We start from the raw sequence: 23,175 nt of genomic DNA, 5'->3' as shown, positions 1-23,175 counted from the left end.
TACAAATTACTAATACCAGAAATAAAAGAGAAGACATAACTACCGATCCCACAGAAATTAAAAGAATAATAAAAAATATTACGAGCAACTCTATGCCTACAAATTTGGTAACCTAGATAAAACGAACCAATTTCTTGTAAGACACAATCTTTTAAAACATACACATGAAGAAATAGACTACCTGAATAGGTGTATATCTATTAAATACATTGAATGAATAATTAATAACCTTCCAAAACAGAAAGCACCAGGCCCAGATGTGTTCACTGGTGAATTCTACTACACATTTAAGGAAGAAATTATACCAATTCTCTGCAATCTTTTCTAGAATGCAGAAGTGGAAGGACTACTTCCTAACTTATTTTATGAGGCTAGCATCATACTAACACCAAAAGCAGACAAAGACATTACAAGAAAAGAAAACTACAGATCAATATCCCTCATGGACATAGATACAACATCATCAACAAATTATTAAAAAAGCAAATCCAACAATTTATAAAAGGAATTATACATCACAATTAAGTGGGATTTATCCCAGGTATACAAAGCTGTTTCCACATTCAAAAATCAATTAATGTAATCCATCACATCAACAGGCTAAAGAAGAAAAATCACATGATCATATCAGTAGATGCAGATAAAGCACTTGGCAAAATCCAGCACAGATTCATGATGAAAACTCTCAGCAAACTAAGAACAGAGGATAACTTCCCTTGGTTGATAAAGAATATCTAAAACAAAATCTACAGCTAACATCATACTTAACAGTGAAAAACTAGAAACTCCTGTTAAAATCAGGACCATGGCAAGCATATCCTCTCTTACCATCCTTTTCAACATTATGCTGGAAGTACTAGCTAATGCAATAAGAAAAGAAAAGGAAATATAAGACATACAAGTTGGGAAGGAAGAAATAAAACTGTCTTTGTTAGCAGACAATATGATTGCTATGCAGAAAATCTGAAAGAAGCAACAAAAATACTCCTAGAACTAATAAGTAATTATAGCAAGGTTACAGGATACAAGGTTAATATACAAAAATCAATCACTTTCCTATACATCAGCAATGAACAAGTTGAATTTGAAATTAAAAACACAACAAAATTTACATTAGCACCCCAAAATGAAATATTTAAATATAAATCTAATATATACATACATGATCTATATGAGAAAAACTACAAAACTCTGATGAAAGAAATCAAAGAAGAACTAAACAATAGAGAAATCTCCCATGTTTACGGATAGGAAGATTCAATATCATCAAGATGTCAGTTCTTCCCAACTCCATCTATAGGTTCAAAACAATACTAATCAAATTCTGGCAAATTATTTTGTGGATATCAACAAACTGATTCTAAAGTTTTTATGAGAGGTGAAACATCCAAAATAGCCAATAAAATATTGAAGAAGAAGAACAAAGTCATGGAACTGACACTACCTGATTTGAAGACTTACTATAAAGCTACAGTAATCAAGTGTGGCATTGGTGAATATGCAAATAGAATACACAAATAGATCAATGGAACAGAATAGAAACCCCAGAAAGAGTCCCACACAAATATAGTCAACTGATCTTTGACAAAGGAGCAAAGGCAGTACAATGGAGAAATGACAGTCTTTTCAACAAATGGTGCTAGAACAACCAGACATCCACATGCAAAAACATGAATCTAGACACAGCCTTTATACCCTTCACAAAAACTAACTCAAATGGATCATAGAACGAAATTTAAAATGCAAAATTATAAAGTTCCTAGAAGATAACATAGGAGAACATCTAGGTGACCTTGGGTATGGTGATGACTTTTTAGATACGACACCAAGGGCACAATCCATGAAAAAAAGAATTGATAAGATGGGCTTCATCAAAATTAAAAATTTCTCCTCTCCAAAAGACACTCTTAAGAGAATGAGGAGACAAGCCATAGACTGTGAGAAAGTAATGGCAAAAGACAGATCTGATAAAGGACTATTATCCAAAATATACAACAAACTCTCAAAACTCAACAATAAGGAAACAAAGAACCCAATTAAAACATGGGCCAAAGATCTGAACAGACACTTAATAAAGAACATATACAGATGGCAAATAAGCACATGAAAAGATGTTCCCCACTCTATATCATTAGGAAAATGCAAATTAAAACAACAATGAGATGCCACTACACACCTATTAGAATGGCCAAAATCCAGAACACTGACAAAACCAAATGTTGACAAGGACGTGGAGCAACAGGAACTCTCATTCACTGCTGGTAGGAATGCAAAAGGGCACAGCTGTTTTGGAAGACAGTTGGCAGTTTCTTACAAAACTAAAACTCTTACCATACAACCCAGCTATTGTACTTTTTAGGATGTACCCAAAGCAGTTGAAAACGTACATCCACACAAAAACTTGTACACAGATGTTTATAGCAGCTTTATTCATAACTGCCAAAACTTAAAAGTAACCAAGATGTCCTTCAGTAGGTAAATGGATAAGTAAACTGTGGTACATCCAGACAATGGGATATTATTCGGTGCTAAAAAGAAATGAGCTATCAAGCCAGGAAAAAACATGGAGGAAACTTAAATGCATATTACTAAGTAAAAGAAGCTAATCTGAAAAGGCTACATACTGTATGATTCCAACCATAGGACATTCTGGAAAGAGCAAAAGTAAGGAGACAGTAAAAGAATCAGGGGTTGCCAAGGATTAGAGAGGAGGGAGCGATGAATAGGCAGAACACAGAAGACTTTTAGGGCAATAAAATTATTCTGTATAATATTATAATGGTGGATACATGTCATTCTACATTTTTAAAAATCCATAGAATGTACAACAGCAAGAGTAAACCCTAATGTAAACTATGGACTTTGGGTGATAATGATATGTCAGTGTAGGTTCACTGATTGTAACAAATGTACCACTCTAATGGGGGATGTTGACAGTAGGAAGGCTGTGCATATGTAGGGACAGGGGCCATGTGGGAAATCTTTGTACCTTTGCTCAGTTTTGCTGTGAACCTAATACTGCTCTAAAAGACAAAATCTATTAAAACAAAACACAAAAAATACATACGCCTATCAAAAGACATATTTTTTAACAATAAAAGCAACAGAATGAATATATAAATGGTGGTATTTGCATACAATGGAATGCTATACGGCAATGAAAAAGAACAAGATCCAACTGCATGCAACAACATGGATGATTCTCACAAAAAAGACACAAGAGAGTAAATATTTTATTATTCCATTTACATCAAATTTAAGAACAGGTAAAACTAATCCTTAGTGATAGAAATGAGGATCATGATTACCTTTGGGTGAGGGGAGGTTTGAGCTAGGAGGAAGCATGAGAAAATCTCCCGGAGTGCTGAAAATGTTGTATATTTTGATCTGGGTGGTGGTTACACTGGTGTATTCATACAAAATTCATCAAGCTGTACACTTAAGATTTGTGTACTTTGCTGTACAGCACTGAGTCTTTCTCTCAGGTTGTCCTTCAGTCTGGTCCCCATGTCCTCATGCCTGGGCCCTAGGATGAAGGATATATGGAGCTCATCAGTCAAAATCCTATGGGACATTGAGAGCCCAAGGCACCAGCAGCTTTGGTGATAACAGGAGGTAGCACCACCAGGAGCAATGGAGAGGGCCCTCTGTATAGACAGAAGTGTCCTCACCTTTAGGCATTTATAACTTTGATTCCCACATCAACAGCAGGAGCAGCACCTTTAGTTAGAGCTTTGTGGCACTGGGGGCATCACAGCTGTTTTTGATATTTATGGGCACTGAAGAATTCACCACTGAGATGGAGGGAGGAAAATGGAAGCTACCTTGTGGGAGCCAAGAGAACAGTTCATGGAGCCCACTCCTTCTGGAGACTGCTGTCACATCAGGAAGTCAATGCATTTACACTCTTGTTTTCCATTAGAATTCTGAACCATTTGAGATAGAAAATGGAACCAGACAAGTGGAGAGCAAGACGTCAGCCTCATTATTGATAGAGCAATGGGAGAAGGGGTAGAAACATGAGAAGAATGAGATATCCAATACTTAACCACAGGATTAAACAGGTTTATTTCCATTAAAGGCAGTGCTGGGAAACCACAGGCCCCTGCTCTCCTGCAATGACAAAGCCTTCATCATTTACCTCAGGATCAAGAGCAGCCTAAAAAGCACATGCCTTGTGCCAGCAAGCAGACCCCAATAAAAAAGAGGGAGGAGGTGAGCTGTAAGTGCCCAGTTCAGTATCCCAAGCTCCCTACTCAGACAAGATACTACCTTCCAGAGAAGGAGAGAGTGAGGCAGCACGAATGGATGTCCTCTACCGGGAAACTTCAAGAGTGGGGAATAAGTGCCTTCCAACAGCTGCCCCAAATATTTGGCAGGAATATGAGAATCTTGTGTTTCCACAAAGCAGACAGGGAGTTGTCAGTATCACTACGGTCTACTTTAGTCAGATGATGGTGCAGCTTTGGAATTATGTTGCAAAAGGAATGGCGCACTCTGAATTTAGGACATTTTGTGATGACATCTGATGGTCATAATCTTATGTCAGGGTCCTGAGAGGTTATCAGGAGGCAACTAGAGAAAGATGATATTTTTTGTCTATTCATGAAAAGAAAAAAAAAGGCAGCCTCAGATTTGGATCAGAGTGTACTTGTCACAACTCCAGATGCCTCTTGCCCCAAGATGACTGGAAAGGAGTATTCCTTTTTCCTATGAGTTGGGCCTGTGGAGGAGAAGATATATCCTCAGAGGTCTCTCATCTGGACAGCCAGATCCCCCATGAAGAGGTCAAACCCAACGTCTCTCTCATCTAATGGGAGCAGGATGCTGCTCAGATCTTCTGGGGGTAAGGCTCCAGTCACAAGGCAGAGAGAAATCTCGTGCTCAGAAAGGTGCATGCTTTTATACAGAAAATGAGCTTAAAAGTTTAAGGTCATTTCAAGCTGGGAGAAAGTGAAGTAAATTGCTATACATTTTTAAGGGTAAAGATACGTGAATTACCACAACCATGTGAACAATGTGTGAAAAGTGCCAAACTTCAGGTACTTTACAGAACTGTACTTGAGTCATCTTATTTTCAGTTATTATTGTATGGTATTTTCTTAATGTTTTGGAAATTATTAATATTTTTGAAAACATTCATATTTTTACCTATATTAGTTTACTTAAATATGTGATTTGAACAGCTGCTGCATTAAGAGCCTTATCCAGACACTAAAATTACTTCCAGGATAACAGATCTCTAATTTTATAATGAAAGTCAACAACCACATCACAAAATAGAATTCACTTGAAAGATATGCTTTAATGTTTTTGCCTTTTTTTAAACCAAAATTCCAGTGGTCCATAAGCAACCATGCCATGAAATACAAATGGAGGGTTTCAAAACTTTGCTGGGCAGATTATCAAACTAATCACTTAGTGCATCCTTGAGAGAGCAGAGATGTTCTGGTGAAGGAAGCAGAGAACCTGGAGGTGCACAGAGGGGATATGACAAGAAGGGACATGAGCGAGGAAGGGACAGGGCTACAAGAGCAAACACAAGAAAGGAAGGAGGGAAGTTGTTACAAACTGTCCCTATTTCACAATTTTACAAATGACCTAAACCTCTGGTAATCGAGATGGAGACTTTATAAAACCATAATTAGATACTTAAGGCAATTCTTCAAGTTTTGCGTTAATCCTTGGCATAGCATCCTCTAGTCTCTGGATTGTTGCACTAGTAAGAATCTGCAGACAAAAAGAGAGTCTTTGTAGATACAAGAAGAAAAGAAACGATTCTCTTTTATATTGGCACTATTTTTTTTCTCCTTGACTCATTCATTCAGGGCTTTTTTTCAGTTGTCCTGAGACTATAGGAAAGAGTTCTTACCTGTTAGTCATTGAATGCCTGTTTGTTCCCTTCCTGCACTACTGATCAAGGGAAGCAAACTTTTCAACTTCTTAAAAGCCCATTTTAGATGTTCCTCATATGACTCAGTTGACACGTTCACTGGTGATAAGCAGTCTCACTATGACTGACCAGTTTCTACTTTTGACATCTTCCAGTAGAAGAAATGAGTTGCTGTGCAGAAGTTTCCCCTCAGGTGGCCTTTACCTCAATTTTAACTAACCAATTCTAGAAAGGGAAACTTTCTTTTCAAGAGATCAGAATGCTATATTAATGCAAGTGCTTACTGCTGTTGAGTTCTACCTCTCAATATGGCAGGAAACAATGACTTTCTGTTACTGTAGGGATTTTTTAAAGAGTTCTTTACTTGGCACCCAACAACAATTCCTTTTTCTTGTGTTTTAGATTTTCAGAAAAATATGAACATTCCTCCTAAGAAGCTGTCATCAGCATAAGGTCTCTGAATGCGGAAGACTGAAAGGCGGACTTCTGCATGAAGGTGGAAATCTACATTCAGTTGAAGGTAACTGCAAAGCTAATATGTAATATTAGGTTGTCATAAGATCCAGGTCTTCTCTTCCCAACCATCCTGAAGAATCTCATATACTACTCATGGTGGGTTTCAAAGCAGACCTGGATCATCAAGGCACTTGAGAAGGGGTTGGCAGTTATGGGAGTTCTCATACAAGCTGAAGCTGCAGTGATAGACTGGTTTTGAGAATATGATGGAGGTACCATGACTCAGTACTTGTCAGTGTTTCCAGGCTTTGTTGGAAACCATAGGATATCACGAAAGATTTTCAAAACATATATTTGAAGTGAAGGGAAAAAGTAAAGGGAAGAGAAAAGTATACAGGGTGGGAGAATAAAAACAAGACAAATAGAAAAAAAAAGGTGAGTATTAATTTTAGAGTGAAGAGCAAGGATAATTAACATTATTTAATATCAATTATTTAATTTTAAACCTGTCATGCTAATTTAGGTCATAGCACATGACATAGTTGATGCATAAACCTTATTTTAAATTATTTAATTATCATTCTATTTTGTCAAAATCCCCTGAATTACTAAGTAACATCCCTAACCACATTGCTTACTAAATGTCAGTGCCAGATATTAAGGGAGTAAATTTTATCACCATTGCACAACATTAACAGCTATTTCTTCAGCTCAATGTTTCACTCTTATATTTAACAGGTAGACCAATTTGCTACTAAGTTTGTTTCTTTGGCCTGGGCTGTAAAAAAGCCACATCCTCTGGGAAGCCTTTTTCACTTAACCCAGTATTACAGAGATGCCAAGATACAATTTCAGTGAGATCCACACTTACTCAGGTAAATTCAACTAATTTATGAGCTATGTTAGCAAAATAGTAAAATATTTACTCAGTCATTCTGCTTACAAAGATTGTTAGATTTTATGCTGTCATTTGACTCCTATCTAAAATTTATGTAAAGGTTGGATGTCTATGATATTGAAAATAATTAAAAATATTCTGACCTCTATGAGCTTAAAGTTGTGTAGTGCTCTAAGCCATTAGCATCCTTATTTATCCTGAAAACATACATAATATTTAGAAACAAAGATAATTGGTATTATAAGGCTAACTGCCTATGTCTTAAGGATGATTACCATTATTTTCTTGGCATTTTATTTAGTAATAGGCTAAATGACATTCTTTGTAAAGAGTGCTAGTTTATTTTTGAGCTTAGCTCTGTATCTTTAATAGAGAATTTCTTTAGATCTTTTTAAAAAAATTCTAAAAGGACTTGTCTTTTATTATAAATGGTTAAATAATTTTTGTTTTTTCCAACTTTTTATTATAAGCCTTTTCAAATGTATGGAAATTTGAAAGAAAAATACAATGGATACTCATATCACTCATGTACCTACCATCTAGATTCAACAATTGTTAATATTTTGCCATGGAAGCTTGTGTGCGTGTGTGTATGTATGTTTGCTGAATCCATTTCAAAATAAGTTGCAGACCATCATACTCTTTCCTAAATATTCAGCTATCTGTCCTAAAAACAGGGCATTTCACTACATAATCAGATCATTAACACATCCAAGAAAATTAACAATAATTCTATAATATTATCTAATACCTAGACCATATACAAATTTCTTCATTTGTTACCCAAACATATTTTATGTTATATATTGCATAGCTGAGTTTTTTGGTGTCTCTTTAGTCTCTCATAATTTAGAACTGCGTTCTCCCCAGTACTCCCCTCCCCTCAACACTCACACATTTTCTTTTCCTTGTCATTGAACTTTTAAAACAGGGTCCAGGCCAGTTGCTTTGTATCATGTCCTATATTCCAAATCTGTTTGATTATTTCTTCATAGTATCATTTAACTTGTTCATGTCTCCTGTGTATTTCTTGTGAATTGTAAGTTGAGTGCTTTAGATCCATCTTAAACATTTGATCTGAGTCACAGCCACTTATGTGGGCTTTTTTATCATTGCAAGTACATAATACTTGGCCATATCCAATAAACTAAAGACTTTCTGATTTCATAAAATATGATTATATGTGTCACCAAGTAAGATCTCTCTCCTGTGCTTTATGATTTCTTAGCAAAATATATAACACACATTTACCAGTTGAATCATGCCATTCATATTCAATCTCTTTACATTCTTGTAAGTCACCAAACATTTTCATTTAGAATGTGGTATACTATACAAAAAATTATTCTTTTCCTGTCAGTGTGCCATCTTTTTTTTTCTTAGTATTATTTTGTGATTTTAAATTAAATATACTCTTCTATACTGACAGGCAGTTAAAGTCTTAAAACTATCTAGACAACTGGTCATCTGCTTCTAGAATAATAATATATATTACGAGTATAAAAATGAATGCAACTTATAAAAATAACTAAATCCTTTAATGCACCAACTAAGTGTGAGGGAAATCTGTATGCTGCTTCTATAATGTATAATGAGTGACATAAAAATAGTCTCTAAAGAATTGTGAAATTTTTGATTAATCCAAGCTATGAATATCTGGAAAACTGATGCCTGAAGTTTTCCAAGTGACTGCACATAAAACTAATTATGAATCTATTACAATTGATAAGTTAATTGTTTAAGCTCTTCTCAAGATGAAAGCTGAACATCAGTTATGACTGATTTGACTAGTTATGTACAATATTTGTTTTAGGGTAATATTTTAGTCTTTTCAAAATTCACCCCGAACTGGACACTGGGGGGAAATTAGTTCTTTTTTTTTTTTTTATTGATTCAATCTCCTTACTAGTTATATGTCTATTTAGATTTTCTACTTTTTCATTATTCAGTCTTGGTAGGTTGTATGTTTCTGGGAATTTGTCCATTTCATTTAAAGTATCCAATTTGTGTACAATTGTTTACAGTACTCTCTTACAATTCTTTTTATTTCTACAAAATCTGTAGTAATGTTCCTTTCTTCATCTCTGATTTTAGTTATTTCAGTCTTCCGTCTTTTTTCTTAGTCAATATAGCTAAAGGTCTGTCAATTTTGCTGATCTTTTTGAAGGACTAACCCTTGGTTTTGTTTTCTTGATGTTTTTCTATTCTCTATTTATATCTGCTCTAATCTTTATTTCCTTCCTTTTGCTAACTTTGGGTTTAGTTTGTTCTTCTTTTTCTAGTTCCTTAAGTTGTAAAGCTAGGTTGTTAATTTGAGGCCTTTCTTCTTATTTTAATTGTTTACAGCTATAAACTTCCCACTTGGCACTACTTTTGCTGCATCCCCTAAGTTTAACTGTGTTGTGTTTTTATTTTAATTTTTCTCAAGAAATTTCTAATTTCCCTTGTGATTTTTTTCTTTGACCTATTGGTTATTTAAGAGTGTGTTGTTTAATGTCTATCTATTTATGAATTTTCTAGTTTTTCTTCTGCTATTGATTTCTAGTTTCATTCATTGTGATTGGCAAAAATATTTTGTATGATTCCAATCCTTAAAATTCATTAAGATTTGTCTTGTGGCCTAATATATGGTTTATCCTGGAGAATTTTCCTTAACACACTTAAGAAAAATGTGTGTTATGCTGTTGCTGGAAGGAGAGTTCTGTATATGTCTGTTAGGTCCAATTTGTCTGTGGTATTGTTCAAGTCCACTCTTTCCTTATTGATCTTCTGCCTAGTTCTATTCATTACTGAAAGGGGGCTATTAAAGTCTCCTAATATTATTGTACCCGAATTTTTTTTAAGAGTGTCTTTGTGTGGCAAAGTTTCTGAAGCTCTAAATGGTTGAGATTATTTTTATTGCACTCTCATATTTAAATGACAATCTAGATAGCCGCAAAATTCTAGCTTCAGAGATTTTTCTCCCCTTCAATAGTAAAAAATATAACCCAGTTGTCTTCCTAGAGAACTTTTTGAAGTGTCTAAAGTGAACATGTTACTTATTCATATGTGAGTGATCTGTTGTTTCACTCTGGAAGTTTTTATTTTTGACATTCCTAAATTTTACCATAATAAGTCTAAGTATGAAAGTTATTCCAATAAGCGCAGTCTGTCTTATTTAACTGTGTAACAGTCTATGCAATCTCTATGGTTTAGCTAACAATTTTGGACACGCTATTGACTTTGAATTTTATGAGGGCAGGGACCATGTCTTTCAGGTTCATGGCTGTACCTTCAGTGCCTAGTTGGGTTCCTGGCATAGGGTGGATGTAATGTTTCTCTTGTAATTTATCTCAATAGCTAGGGAATTTTATAGCAGAAAAGTAAGAAATAAACATTTAATAGACTTTAACATTAAAATGAGTTAGTTCCATTAAATGGCCTATGTATTATTTGAAATATAAGAAAATACATAGGAAAAGAACCATGCAAATTATCATTGGCTTGTACAAAATCTGTACTGTACTCCTTTAGACTAGTGATATGTACAACCATATAATAATTAAAATACTTAAAAGTGAAAAGAAGTAGTTTCTTTTTTCCCTCAAGAATATCCACTTACAATGTAATGTACAGCATGGTGATGATAGTTAATAATACTGTAATGTATATTTGAAAATTGCTAAGAGAGTTGATCTTAAATGTTCTCAGGACAAGAAAAAGGATTTTGTAACTACGTATGGGTGATGGATGTTAACCAGAATTACTATGGTAACCATTTCACAATATATACAAATATCAAATCATTACTTGTACACCTGAAACTAATATCATGTTATATGTCAGTTGTATTTTAATAAATAAAAAAAGAATATCCACTTATATGAATGAATGCTAAATTTTTTTAAAAAGTGGAATTGTGGGACTTTCTTTGCCTAAATCATCTTTGTTGTGGTTCTAGGCTGATTTTGCTTAGTGGTATGATTTTTTTCTAATGATAAACAACCCTGTGTGACCCTCCCCCCATCATATTCTTTGCTTCTTTTAACTACCATCTAAAATAACAGCAATAAGGTCCACCTTTAACAGTCATGCAAATTTGCAAGTTGTCACAGACTTAGGACCTGATATAATCTTTCTTGAAGAAAAGTAATACAAAGGTTGGTAGAAAAAGGAAAGATAGGTCTTCTCATGGCTGTGAATATAGAAAGCCCCAGGACAATTCACAGCCACAAGTGGCATTATTGTGACAATAGTGGTGAATGCAAAAAGACCTTAAGAAAATGCTACTGATGGCAGAATTCCTGCAGACTTCCAGATAGCGAGAATCTGTTTGTAAAACTGAACTATATAAATAACTAACAGTAAGAAAAATAAAACCTATGTTTTGCTACAGAAATTGAATGAATTATTGAAATTTGAGAAAGTGTTAACAGTCTTGAAAATATAAATTCTTTGGGTTTTGCATTTCTACTGTGCAACAGTGGTATGGGATATTTCAACCAGTCTGTCAAATAATCTGTGCATAAATTGGAGAGAGCCGTTCCCCTGAAAGAGCTGCTTTATATTAAAAAAAATAGTATCCAGTTTAAAAATAAACTTGTTTAACTTTTACATGCTTTTCATATTTCCCTGTCTTAACTAGTTCCTCAAGTTAACTTCTTATTAACCAAACACTGTCAATTCCCAGCTCGTGCCATCTTATTTGAACATACTGATGAATATAGGGCAATGTGATAAAATGATTCTTATGAAGGAAGCATAAGATTATACTTGTTTTCAGAATAAATTCCTATTGAAGTCTGCACATCCTGTAATGACTCTAGAACTCCTTTTTACCTTTGTTTCATGGTTCCTAAAGTATTTCTCCCTTTGGGAAAATATTTGAAAAGCATAACTTTGGCAACCATCTTTACAAAGTACATAGGCCTACTTTAAAATTTGAACTTTAACATTTTAAACCATGTGTATTTAGCTTCTCTTTGGAAATAGTTGCCTTGTTTGAAGAATTTAAGCAATGAAAATTCAGGTAAAGTCACCAACAGTGAAGTGATGTGGTCTAAAATAACTCAGGGAAAAGTTATCTTTAACAGAAATCATGTAAAATTTTAGACTTGAAATGGACCCTATAGATCAGGTAATCTGAAGTCCATTAGAGGAGTCCATGGTGAGGATTGAAAATAGTTTTCATCCTACGATTTTTAATGTGATCCAGATATTTAATGTTTCTGTCCTGCTCAGCGAAGGCAAATCTATATTTCTTTGCATTATCTAGATGTTATTCAAATGTAATTCTCATTACTTCGGAATCTTTTGGGGGAACAAAGATTCCATTATGAATATGTAATGGATTTTTGGAGTTTACTTAATTCTTTGGGAAAACACATCTTCATTAGCACTTTTCTAGTTGGGAAGAAAGTCTTTCTATTGTACTTATATCAGCTAATTTTCTGTTACCACAATTTTGGATAAATATGAGGGAAGGGAGATATGAATTAAGTTCAAATACTGTTTTTCAGTATTTTATCTTAAATTGTATTCAATTTTCAATTTAGCTTTTAAAAGTTAGTTTTGGCATTTTAAAATGTCATTGCAACTAATCCTGTTTTTGGTGTATTTATTTAAAGCATTCACATTTAAGTTTTAAACAACCTATTTCATTTCTGTAATGCTAACTTAAAGGTGAGTAGCGTGTTCATATATGGATACTGCTAGTGTTTCATACTGATTGTTTTCATACTAAGTTAATCATTTATGATACAGGCCTTTTATAAACATTTCATGTTTATAACTTTTTCAATTTATTGCCATTCAATTAAAATTTTATGTTAAATAAAAGAAATATTTCAAACATAACCATATATGCATCAACATACAAATTTTGACATGTAAACAATAAAATACAGTTCTAGTCATTTAAAGAGTTAGAATAAAGGCGTGTCTGGTAAGGCAACTGCCTTGTATGTGGTCCCACAAATAGTATAATTATATGTACCACTTCCTTCGTCATTCTATGACTTTACCACTCATTTGGTATTTGATAGCTGTGCTGGGCTGACTAGAAATTTTGAATATGTGAAAAGAACCTATTGGGTTGGTGCTTTTTATTCTTTCTTTCTAAATTTAAAAATTCCTAAAAATTTTAAAACTTTGCATTTTACATTTGTTTTTTCATTTACTTGAAATTTAATTTTATGCGTAGTGTTGGATAGAAATTCAACTCCATTTCTCTTCCCTGTGAAAAAGCAATTGCTTCAGTTTTGAATAGTTATTTCTTCCTTTCCTTTTGATATCTTATCACAGTTGTCATGATTATTCTTGGCACTATATACTTTCCCTTTACAATTCCCTTGTTAAAGTCCAGGGGGAAGACACTGACAGTAATTTGATAGAGAATTGCATTGAATCTATAGATTATCATGGGAGAAAGCTGACATCTTTATATTAAATTTTCATACTGTGAACATAGTATATCTCTTTTGTGTAGGTTTCCAGTAGTTTTATGATTCCTCCTATGAATATTTTGCATATATTTTTAAAGATAAATATTAGCCGTTCTTAAATATTTTTCACTGCTACTATAAATAGTATCTTTTAAAAATTGTATTTCCCAATGTGTGTTGCTAGTGTATAAGAATGCAGTTGATTTTTATAAACTGCACTTGCACCCAAAAACCTTGTTTAATTCTCCTATTCTAAAAATGTATCTGCTTATTCTCTTGTTTTTTATGTGAATGCTCATATTATTTGTGACTAGTAGTTTTTTTCTTTTTCTTATTGTTGGAAAATACACACAACATAAAATTTACCATCTTAACTATTCTTAAGTGTACAGTTCAGTGGTGTTAAATACATTCACAGGGCTCAGCCTGGTGGCATAATGGTTAAGTTCGCACACTCTACTTCAGTGGCTTGGGGTTTGTGGGTTCAGATCCCAGGTGTGGACCTACACAACTGCTCATCAAGCCATCCTGTGGCAGTGTCCCACATACAAAATAGAGGAAAATGGGCACAGATATTAGTTCAGGGACAATCTTCCTCAAGTAAAAAGAGAAAGATTGGCAACAGATGTTAGCTCAGGGCTAATTTTCCTCGCCTAAATAAATAAATAAATAATACAGACATACATTCACATCGTTGTGCAACCATCACCACTATGCATCCACATAACTCTCTTCATCTTATAAAATCTAAACTCTATACCTATTAAACAGTAACTCCCCATTCTTATCTCCCTCCAACCCCTGGGAACCACCCTTACACTTCCTGTCTTTATAATTTTTACTACACTAAGTACGTCATGTACGTGGAATTACACAGTATTTGCCTCTTTGTAACTGGCTTATTTCACTTTGCATGATGTCTTCAAGGTTCATCAATGTTGTAGCATATTGAAGAACTTCCTTCCTTTTTAAGATGGAATAATATTCCATTGTATATATGCCCACCACAGTTTGCTTATACATTCATTGGTCAATGAACATTTGTGTTGCTTCCACATTTTAGCTATTGTCCATAATGCTGCTATGAACATGGGTGACAAATATCTCTTTGATATGGCTCTCAATTCTTTTGGATATATACCCAGAAGTTAAATTGCATCGAGTAATTCAATTTTTTTGTTTTACACAGCTGCTGTACCATTTTACATTTGCACCAACAGTGCTCAAGGTTACATTTCTCCACATCCTCTCCAACAATTATTATTTTTTGTTGTGAAGGTTTTATTCCATTTTCTTGTTAGAGTGAACAATCCTAGCAGGTGTGAGGTCTTCCATTTAGGTCCCTGATCAATTTTGGGTGAATTTTTGTACATGGTGTTAGGTAAGAGTCCAACTTCATTCTTTATGGATTCATTCATGTGGATATCCAGTTTTCCCAGCACAATTTGTTGAAAACACTGCACTTTTCTCATTGAATGGATTTGGCACCCTTGTGGAAAATCATTTGACCATATATGTGAGAGTTTATTTATGGGCTCTCTATTCTGTTTCTTTGGTCTATATATCTGTCTTTATGCCAATACCATACTGTTCTGATTACTTCAGAGTTGTAGTAAGTTTTGGAATCAGAAAGTGTGAGTCCTACAGCTTTGTCCTTCTTTTCAAGATTGTTTTGGCTATTCTGGGTATCTTGAGATTCTATATGAATTTCGGGATTTTTTTTTTACTTCTGCAACAAAAAGGTATTGGGAGTTTGATAAGGATTACACTGAATCGATAGATCACTTTTGGGTAGTATTGACATCTTAACAACATAAAGTCTTCCAATCCATGAACTTGAGATGTTTTTCCATTTATTTATGTCTTTAATTTCTTTCAGGAATGTTTTGCAGTTTTCAGTGTACAAGTCTTTCATCTGCTTAGTTAACTCCTAAGCATTTTATTCTTTTTGATACCATTGTCAATGGAAATGTTTTGTAATTTACTTTTCATATTGCTCATTGTTTGTATATGTATATGGAAATGCAACTGACTTTTGTGTGTTGACTTCGTATCCTGCTACTTTGTTGAATTCATTTATTATAACAGCTTTTTGTACGTGTCATGTCTTCAGAGTTTTCTACATATAGGATCATTTTATCTGCAAACAGATAATACTTCTTCCTTTCCAATTTGGATGCCTTTTATTTCTTTTTCTTGCCTAATTGCTCTGGCTAGAACTTCCAGTATTATGTTAAATGGAAGTGGTAAAAGTGGCGTCCTTGTCTTGTTCCTGATCTTAGAGGAAAAATGTTCAGTCTTCCACCATTGAGTATGATGTTAGCTGTGGGTTTCCCATAAATAGGCCTTATTATGTTGAAGTAGTTTCCTTCTATCCCTAATTTGAGTGTTTTATTGTGAAAGGGTGTTGAATTTTGTCAAATGCTTTTTCTGCATCAACTGAGATGATTGTGTGGCTTTTCCCTTTGTTTATGTGGTGAACTACAATGGTCAAATTTTGTATGCTGAACCATCCTTGCATTCCAGGAATAAATCCCACTTGGTCATGGTGTATAATCCTTTTAATATGTCACTGAATTCTGTTTACTAGTATTTTGTTGAGGATTTTTGCAACAATGTTCATAGGGATTTGTCCTGTAGTTTTCTTTTCTTGCAGTGTCTTTATCTGGCTTTGGTATTAAGATTATGCTGGCTTCACAGAATGAGTTAGGAAGTGTTCCCTCCTCTTCAGTTTTTTAGAAAAATTTGAGAAGGATTGGTATTAGTTCTTCTTTAAATATTTGATAGAATTCACCAGTGAAGCCATCAGCTCCAGGACTTTTCTCTGTTGGGAGATTTTTGAATGCTGATCTCATCTCTTTACAGGTTATAGCTCCAGTCAGACTTTTTATTCTTTCATTATTTAGTCTTGGTAAATTTTGTGTTTCTAGGAACTTGTCCTTTTCAGCCACATTATCCAATTTTTTGGCATGCAATTTTTCATAGTATTCTCTTATCCTTTTTATTTTTGCAGATTTGGTAGTGGTAGTCCCCACTTTTATTTCTGATTTTAATAATTTGAGTCTTATCTCTTTTTTCTTAGTCTATCTAGCTAATGATTTGTCAATTTTGTCGGTCTTTTCAAAGAGTCCACTTTTGTTTTCATTGATTTTCTCTATTATTTTTCTACCCTGTATTTTGTTTCTCTCTGCTCTAATTTTTATTACTTTCTTCCTTTTGCTAGCTTCAGGGTTATTGGCTCTTTTTATAGTTCCTTAAGTTGTAAAGTTAAAGTTGTTAATTTGAGATTTCTTTTTCGGTGAGGAAGATTGGCCCCAAGCTAACATCTGTTGACCAATCTTCCTCTTTTTGCTTGAGGAAGATTGCCCCTGAGCTAACATCTGTGACAATCTTCCTCTATTTTGTATGTGGGATGCCACCAGAGCATGCCTGATTAGTGGTGTGTATGTCGACACCCAACATCTGAACCCATGAACCCCGGGCCACTGGAGGGGAGCACACAAGCTTAACTGTCATGCCACTGGGCCAGACCCTCTACTTTTTTTATGTAAACATGTGTAGCTCTAAATTTCCCCCTTAGCACTGCTTTCACTACATCCCATAAGTTTTGGTACCTTGTGCTTTTGTTTTCTATTAGTCTAAGTATTTTCTAATTTCCCTCGTTATTTCTTTCTATATTGATTGGTTGTTTAAAAGTATATTGTTTGATTTCCACAATTTTGTCAACTTTCCAGTTTTACTTTTGTTATCAATTTCTAACTTCATCCCATTGTGCTCAGAGGAGATATTTTGTATCATATTTTCTATGACATCTATCTTTTTAAATCTATTCAGACTTAATTGTGGCCTAATATATGGTCTATCCTGGAAAGTGTCCCATAAGCACTTTAGAAGAGCATGTACACTGCTATTGTTAGGTAGAGTGTTCTGTATGTCTGTTAGATCTTGTTGGTTTATTTTGTTAAGTCTTCTATTTTATTACTTATCTTCTATCTAGTTGTTCTATCCATTATTGTGAGTGGGTATTGAAGTCTCCAACTATTATTAGAGATCTACCTATTTTTCCCTTCAATTCTGTCCGTTTTTGCATCATATATTTTGATGGTGTGTCATTAGATGCATAAATGTTTATAATTGTCCTATTTTCTGCTGTATGGACCTCATTAATATATAATATCCTTCTTTATCTCACAACTCATTTGATTTAAAGCTTTCTTTGTCTGATATTAGTACAGCCACTACTTGCCCTCTTTTGTTTACTATTTGCATGGAATATCTTTTTCCATCCTTTCATTTTTAACCTGTTTGTGTCTATGGATCTCAAACGAGTCTCTTGTAGACAGTATATGGCTGGTTGATGTGTTTTTCTCCATACTGCCAATCTCTGCCTTTTACATTTACATTTAAAGTAATTACTGAAAGGGGGACTCACTTCTACCATTGTGCTATTTATTGTCTATATGCCCTATAGCTTTTTTTGTCCCTCATTTCCTGTATTACTGTCTTCTTTTGTGTTTAAATGATTTTTTTTGTAGTGAAGTATTTAAGATTCTTTGTCATATCTTTTTGTATATATTTTATAGCTATATTCTTTGTGATTACCATGGGGATTACATCTAACATCTTAAAGTTATAATGCTTAATTTGAATTTATATCAGCTTAATTTCAATAACATACGAAAACTCTGCTCCTTTACAGCATTGATCCCACCCCTTTTGGTTTCTGATGTTGCAAATTTATACCTTTATACATTGTGTGCCCATGTACAGAAACTAATAATTCTTTTTTTTTTTTTAAAGATTGGCACCTGAGCTCAATCTGTTGCCAATCTTTTTTTTTCCCCTTCTTCTCCCCAAAGTGCCCCAGTACATTTGTATATTCTAGTTGTAGGTCCTTCTGGTTCTGCTATGTGGAATGCTGCCTCAGCATGGCTTGATGAGCCGTACTGAGCAGTACTAGGTCATCACCCAGGATGTGAACCAGCAAACTTAACCACTTAACCACTCGGCCACAGGACCACCACTAAACTAATAATTATTTTAAATAAATTAGTCTCCTAAATTATGTAGTAAACAAGATTTGGATTTACAAAACAAAGTTATAGTATTACTAGCCTTTACATTAATGATTTTTTTCTTTAAATGTATTAGTCTCTTAAATCATGTAAAAAACAAACAAAACTTATAGTTACAAATCATTATTAGAATAATAGTAGCTTTTATAATTTCCCACACATGTATCTTTATTGATATCTTTATTTCTCCATATGGCTTTGAGTTCCTGTTCCCCTCCAGGACTCCCTTGAGCATTTACTGCAGAGCAGGTCTAGTGGTCATGAACTCTCTGAGCTTTTGTTTATCTGAGATTGCTCTAATTTCTCCCCCACTTTTGAGGGGCAGTTTTGCAGATATAGGATCTTTGGTTGACAGTTTTTTCTTTTAGCACTTTGAAGATATCAGCCCACTCTCCTCTGGCCTCCAAAGTTTCTGATGAGAAATTTGCTGATAATCTTGAAGATCCCCTGTATATGATGATTTGCTTCTCTCTTGCTGCTTTCAAGATTCTCTCTTTAGCTTTGGCTTTTGAAAGTTTGACTATAATGTGTCTTGGTGTGGATCTCTTTGAGCTTCTCTTACTTGGAATTCATTAAGCTTCTCAGATGCTTATATACATGTCTTTCATCAAATTTGGGATGCTTTCAGCCATTGTTTCTTGAACTTTTCTCTCTGCCCCTTTCTCTCTTCTCCTTCTGGGACTCCCACAATGCGTATTTTGGGCCACTTGATGGTGTTCCACAGGTCCCTTAAGGCTCTGCTCACTTTTCTTCAATCTTTTTTCTTTCTGTTCCTCAGCCTCATTTCCACTGTCCTATCTTCAAGTCCACTTATTCTTCTGCATGCTCAATTCTCCCTTTAAATTCCTTTAACAAGTTTTTCATTTCAGTTATCGTGTTTTTCAGCTCCAATTTTTTTTTTTTTTAGTTTTTCTATCTCTTTATTGTTATTTCTATTTTGTTCATACATTTTCTTGACTTTCTCCACATCTTCCAGTGGTTCTTTGAGCATCTTTAAAATAGTTGTTTTAAAGTTTTTGTCTAGTATATCTGCCATAGGTCTTTTTCAGGGATAGTTTTCTTTGTTGTTTTTTTTTTAATTTTTTTTTTTAAGATTTTATTTTTTCCTTTTTCTCCCCAAAGCCCCCCAGTACATAGTTGTATATTCTTCGTTGTGAGTACTTCTAGTTGTGGCATGTGGGACGCTGCCTCAGCATGGTTTGATGAGCAGTGTCATGTCCGCGCCCAGGATTCGAACCAACGAAACACTGGGCCGCCTGCAGCGGAGCGCATGAACTTAACTACTCGGCCACGGGGCCAGCCCTTTCAGGGATAGTTTTAGTTGATTTATTTTTTCCCTTTGAATGGGCCATAGTTTCCCATTTCTTTCTATGCCTTGTGATTTTGTTGTTGTTGTTGAACAATGGACATTTGAATCTAATAATGTAGTAACTCTGGAAATCAGAGTCTCCCCCTTCCCCAGAGATTGCTGTTTTTTTGTTATTATTTTTGTGATTGTTGTAGGCTGTCTCTGTGCTGAAGTCAACCTGAGATGTAAACTTAATATCTTCTCATGTGTTAGAATTCTGAGTCTTTCCCTGGGCACATGTGGTCACTTTTTAATTTTCCCCATTTATGTAGTGTTTTTGGATGTCTTAGTCTTTAATGTCTGGCTCCTGAAAGGGGAAAAAAGCAAAAAATGAAATGAAAGGGGGGAAAAAAAGGTTGCTGGCCCTTTAAATCCCCAGGACATCAGCTTCAGCCAGAGGGGAAGGGGCTTGTAACAATGGGAGGAGGTGCAAAAATAATGGCTGCTGCCTCTTTGTTTGCACCGCTGTGATCAGAAGCAGCAATCAGTGATCAGAACACAGATCTCCAATATTTGGAGGACAGAGTCCTTTCTGCCCACCTTAGCCCCCACGCTTTGTGCAAGCTTCTCAAGGAACACATGCACAGCAACCTGCCACAGTCTGGGGGTAGGGGATAGGTCACTGCTACTGTGCTACGATGTGCAGTTAACCAAAATTAACCAGAATTTACTGTCTAAATCTTCCCCTGGAAGTTGAAAGCCTTCAACAGACTCCAGAGTTCCAAAACAGTTACATCAGGCAGATTCTGCCAATAAAGTTGTTGTCTAGGTGGGGAGACAGATTCCTGGGCCTCCTGCTCCACCGTTCATAAAATCATGAATTTTATAAAATGATTTTTCCATCTATTTAGATGATCTTAGAATTTTTCTCCTTTAATCTGTTAATAAATTGCACTAGTAGATTTTTTGACTTTCAACTATACTCACATTCCTGAGATAAACTTAACTTGGTCATGATGCATTAGTAGTATTATTGTCATTATTAAATTCAAGTCACCAGTATTTTGTTTAGAAGTTTTGTATCTATAATTGTAACTAAAATTGGATTGTAATTTTCATTTGTCATGTTGTCCTTATTAGATTTCACTGTCAATGTTTCACCAAGTTAAAATAAGTTGGGGAGTATTCTTTTTTTTTTTTTTTTCCTATTCTCTGGAAGAGTTTATGTAATACTGCATTTATCTATTCCCTTGAATATTTAGTAGAATTTGCCTATATATTCATGTGGATCTGTTCTTTTCTGAAGAGGCGTTTTCAACTACTGACTCAAGTGGTTTTTTTTTTTTATAGATTTTGTGTGTTTTTTCATAGTTCTTTTTTCAACATAGTTTTGTTCAGGGTATCTTTTCCTTTTTGATACATTTTAAGGAAATATGCATTTAAAAAATTTGGCATGAAATTGTTTATAGTGCACTCCCATATTTTTCTAATCTTTGAATTGTCTTCTGTTTTGACCTATTTTTCATTCCTAATGTTTATTTGTATCTTTTCTCTTTTTTCTTGATGCATTTCACCAGTGGTTTGCCTATTTTATTGCTCTTTTCAAAGAGTTAACCTTTGGCTTTATCATCTCTATTTTTTATTGCTCTTTCATTAATTTATTTCTTATTTTTCTTCTATTCTATTTAGGACTAGTTTGTTATTCTTTTTGTAACTTACATTCGAAGCATACATCATTAATTTTCAGCTTTTCTTCTTTCTCAGTATAGACATTTCTTACCCCTTAAGTACAAATTTCCTACAAATTTTGATACAGTCTTCCCATTATTATTCAGTTCTAATGGATGCTGAAACAGCATGAGATTCATGAGACAAAATCAGAATATAAATGTGTTAATTTGCTACATCGCTCATTGAAACCCACTTTGAGGGCCAGCTTTTCTCCATATCCTTGAAAGAAAATTAGGAAAAATCATCTGAATCTTCTGGTCTCTTTCAATAATAAAAAATCCTGTGGTCATGTCTAGCCACTAGACAAATAAGCAAAAAGTCTCAGCTTGGCAGTTAAGTCCACTGTGATATTAAAATTAAGACTTCAACACTGATTCAAACTTAAAATTCTTCCCCTACCAGAGCTCACAACTGCTACAGGTGAGTTGTGTGTAGTGGAAAAAGTAGGGGTGATTGCTTCTTTTATATGATTTATGCCTTTGCCTTCCTCCTCTACTTACTAGGCTGCTTCTGACTTTTCCAGGATTGATTTGGGAAAAGAAGATAAAGGACAGGAAGGGTCTTATTTAACTAGTACTGCCATGAGATTGCATAGGCCTTCCTTGGACATCTTACTCCCAAAAGATGCTTTCCTGTGTTCTTCAGAGTCACTACTTTACCCCTATGCATCCAGCTGTCCAGGATCCCTGTTGGAGTCATCTTGAAGTCTCTGCTGACTTTCTCTCATCTAAGATCCACATCTGCTCCAGAGGAAATGTGCATCCTTTTGTCACAATAAACTCTGGGAGTAAGGTAGTCCCCAAAGTATCCACCTTTCCTAATCAACTTCAGAGCAGTTAACCAGCCAAAGTACTCGCTTTTCAGATTTCTAGAATTGAGTCAAATAGTCCACCATATCTCACAAATTCCAGGAGATGTATACTAAACTTTCCAAGTGATCCCTCTGAAGACCCTTTTGCTTGTCTTGAGGTGTGGGACTTAGCATTCTAACAGTTCTATCAAAAACATCTTCTCTTCTTCTGGTCTTCTATCCCCATCCTCTAATCCCTCCTATCCAACCCTATTATGTCCTCAATGTACATGAGGAAACATATCAGTAAAGATTTTAACTACTCACACACAAAAACTTTTATCTAATACTTCCATTAACTGAAATTTCTAGGGGCCTAGTTCTGTTGCATGGTTTTCCTACTGGCTCTTGTTCATGGTGGCTTGCTGTTGGGTGTTTTTTGCAGTTTGGGGTTGTGAATTGTTTGATAGGACTTTATCTCTGGGCATTTTGAGGAGTCTTTGTTTTAATGTGTTTTCTTTTAGAGAGAAGGTGCTTGCTTCTTTCTACCAACCCAGATGCAACTAACCGGGCACTACATTATGCTATTATCTTGGAATGGGGTTTCCTAGATCATGCACAT

The 23,175-nt window shown here is 34.7% G+C and overlaps 1 protein-coding gene and 1 long non-coding RNA gene across 4 annotated transcripts in view; one reads left to right on the top strand and one right to left on the bottom strand.

Annotated features, from left to right (window-relative positions):
• The window catches only part of LOC139078461 (uncharacterized), a 113,923-nt gene that overhangs the window by 86,342 nt on the left and 4,406 nt on the right, over positions 1–23,175 (bottom strand). For both annotated transcript variants that reach the window (XR_011531419.1, XR_011531418.1), the window contains exon 2: positions 3,309–3,526. This is a non-coding gene — a long non-coding RNA (uncharacterized lncRNA). The remainder of the gene's footprint in view (positions 1–3,308; positions 3,527–23,175) is intronic.
• ERCC6L2 (ERCC excision repair 6 like 2) overlaps positions 5,970–23,175 on the top strand; it is a 144,232-nt gene continuing 127,026 nt past the window's right edge. The window contains exons 1-3 of one of the 2 annotated variants that reach the window (XM_070589902.1): positions 5,970–6,086; positions 6,296–6,413; positions 7,088–7,224. In XM_070589902.1, the coding sequence (XP_070446003.1) occupies positions 7,185–7,224 (40 nt within the window). In that variant the 5' untranslated portion in view covers positions 5,970–6,086; positions 6,296–6,413; positions 7,088–7,184. Of the gene's footprint in view, positions 6,087–6,175; positions 6,414–7,087; positions 7,225–23,175 lie in introns of those variants that run through there. The other variant, XM_008528596.2, reaches the window with a different exon arrangement.

The sequence above is a fragment of the Equus przewalskii genome, chromosome 22 (assembly GCF_037783145.1).
Source record: "Equus przewalskii isolate Varuska chromosome 22, EquPr2, whole genome shotgun sequence".
NCBI lineage: Eukaryota > Metazoa > Chordata > Mammalia > Perissodactyla > Equidae > Equus > Equus przewalskii.
Note: the sequence above shows the minus strand (reverse complement) of the source record. Positions and strands in the feature narration are given on the sequence as shown.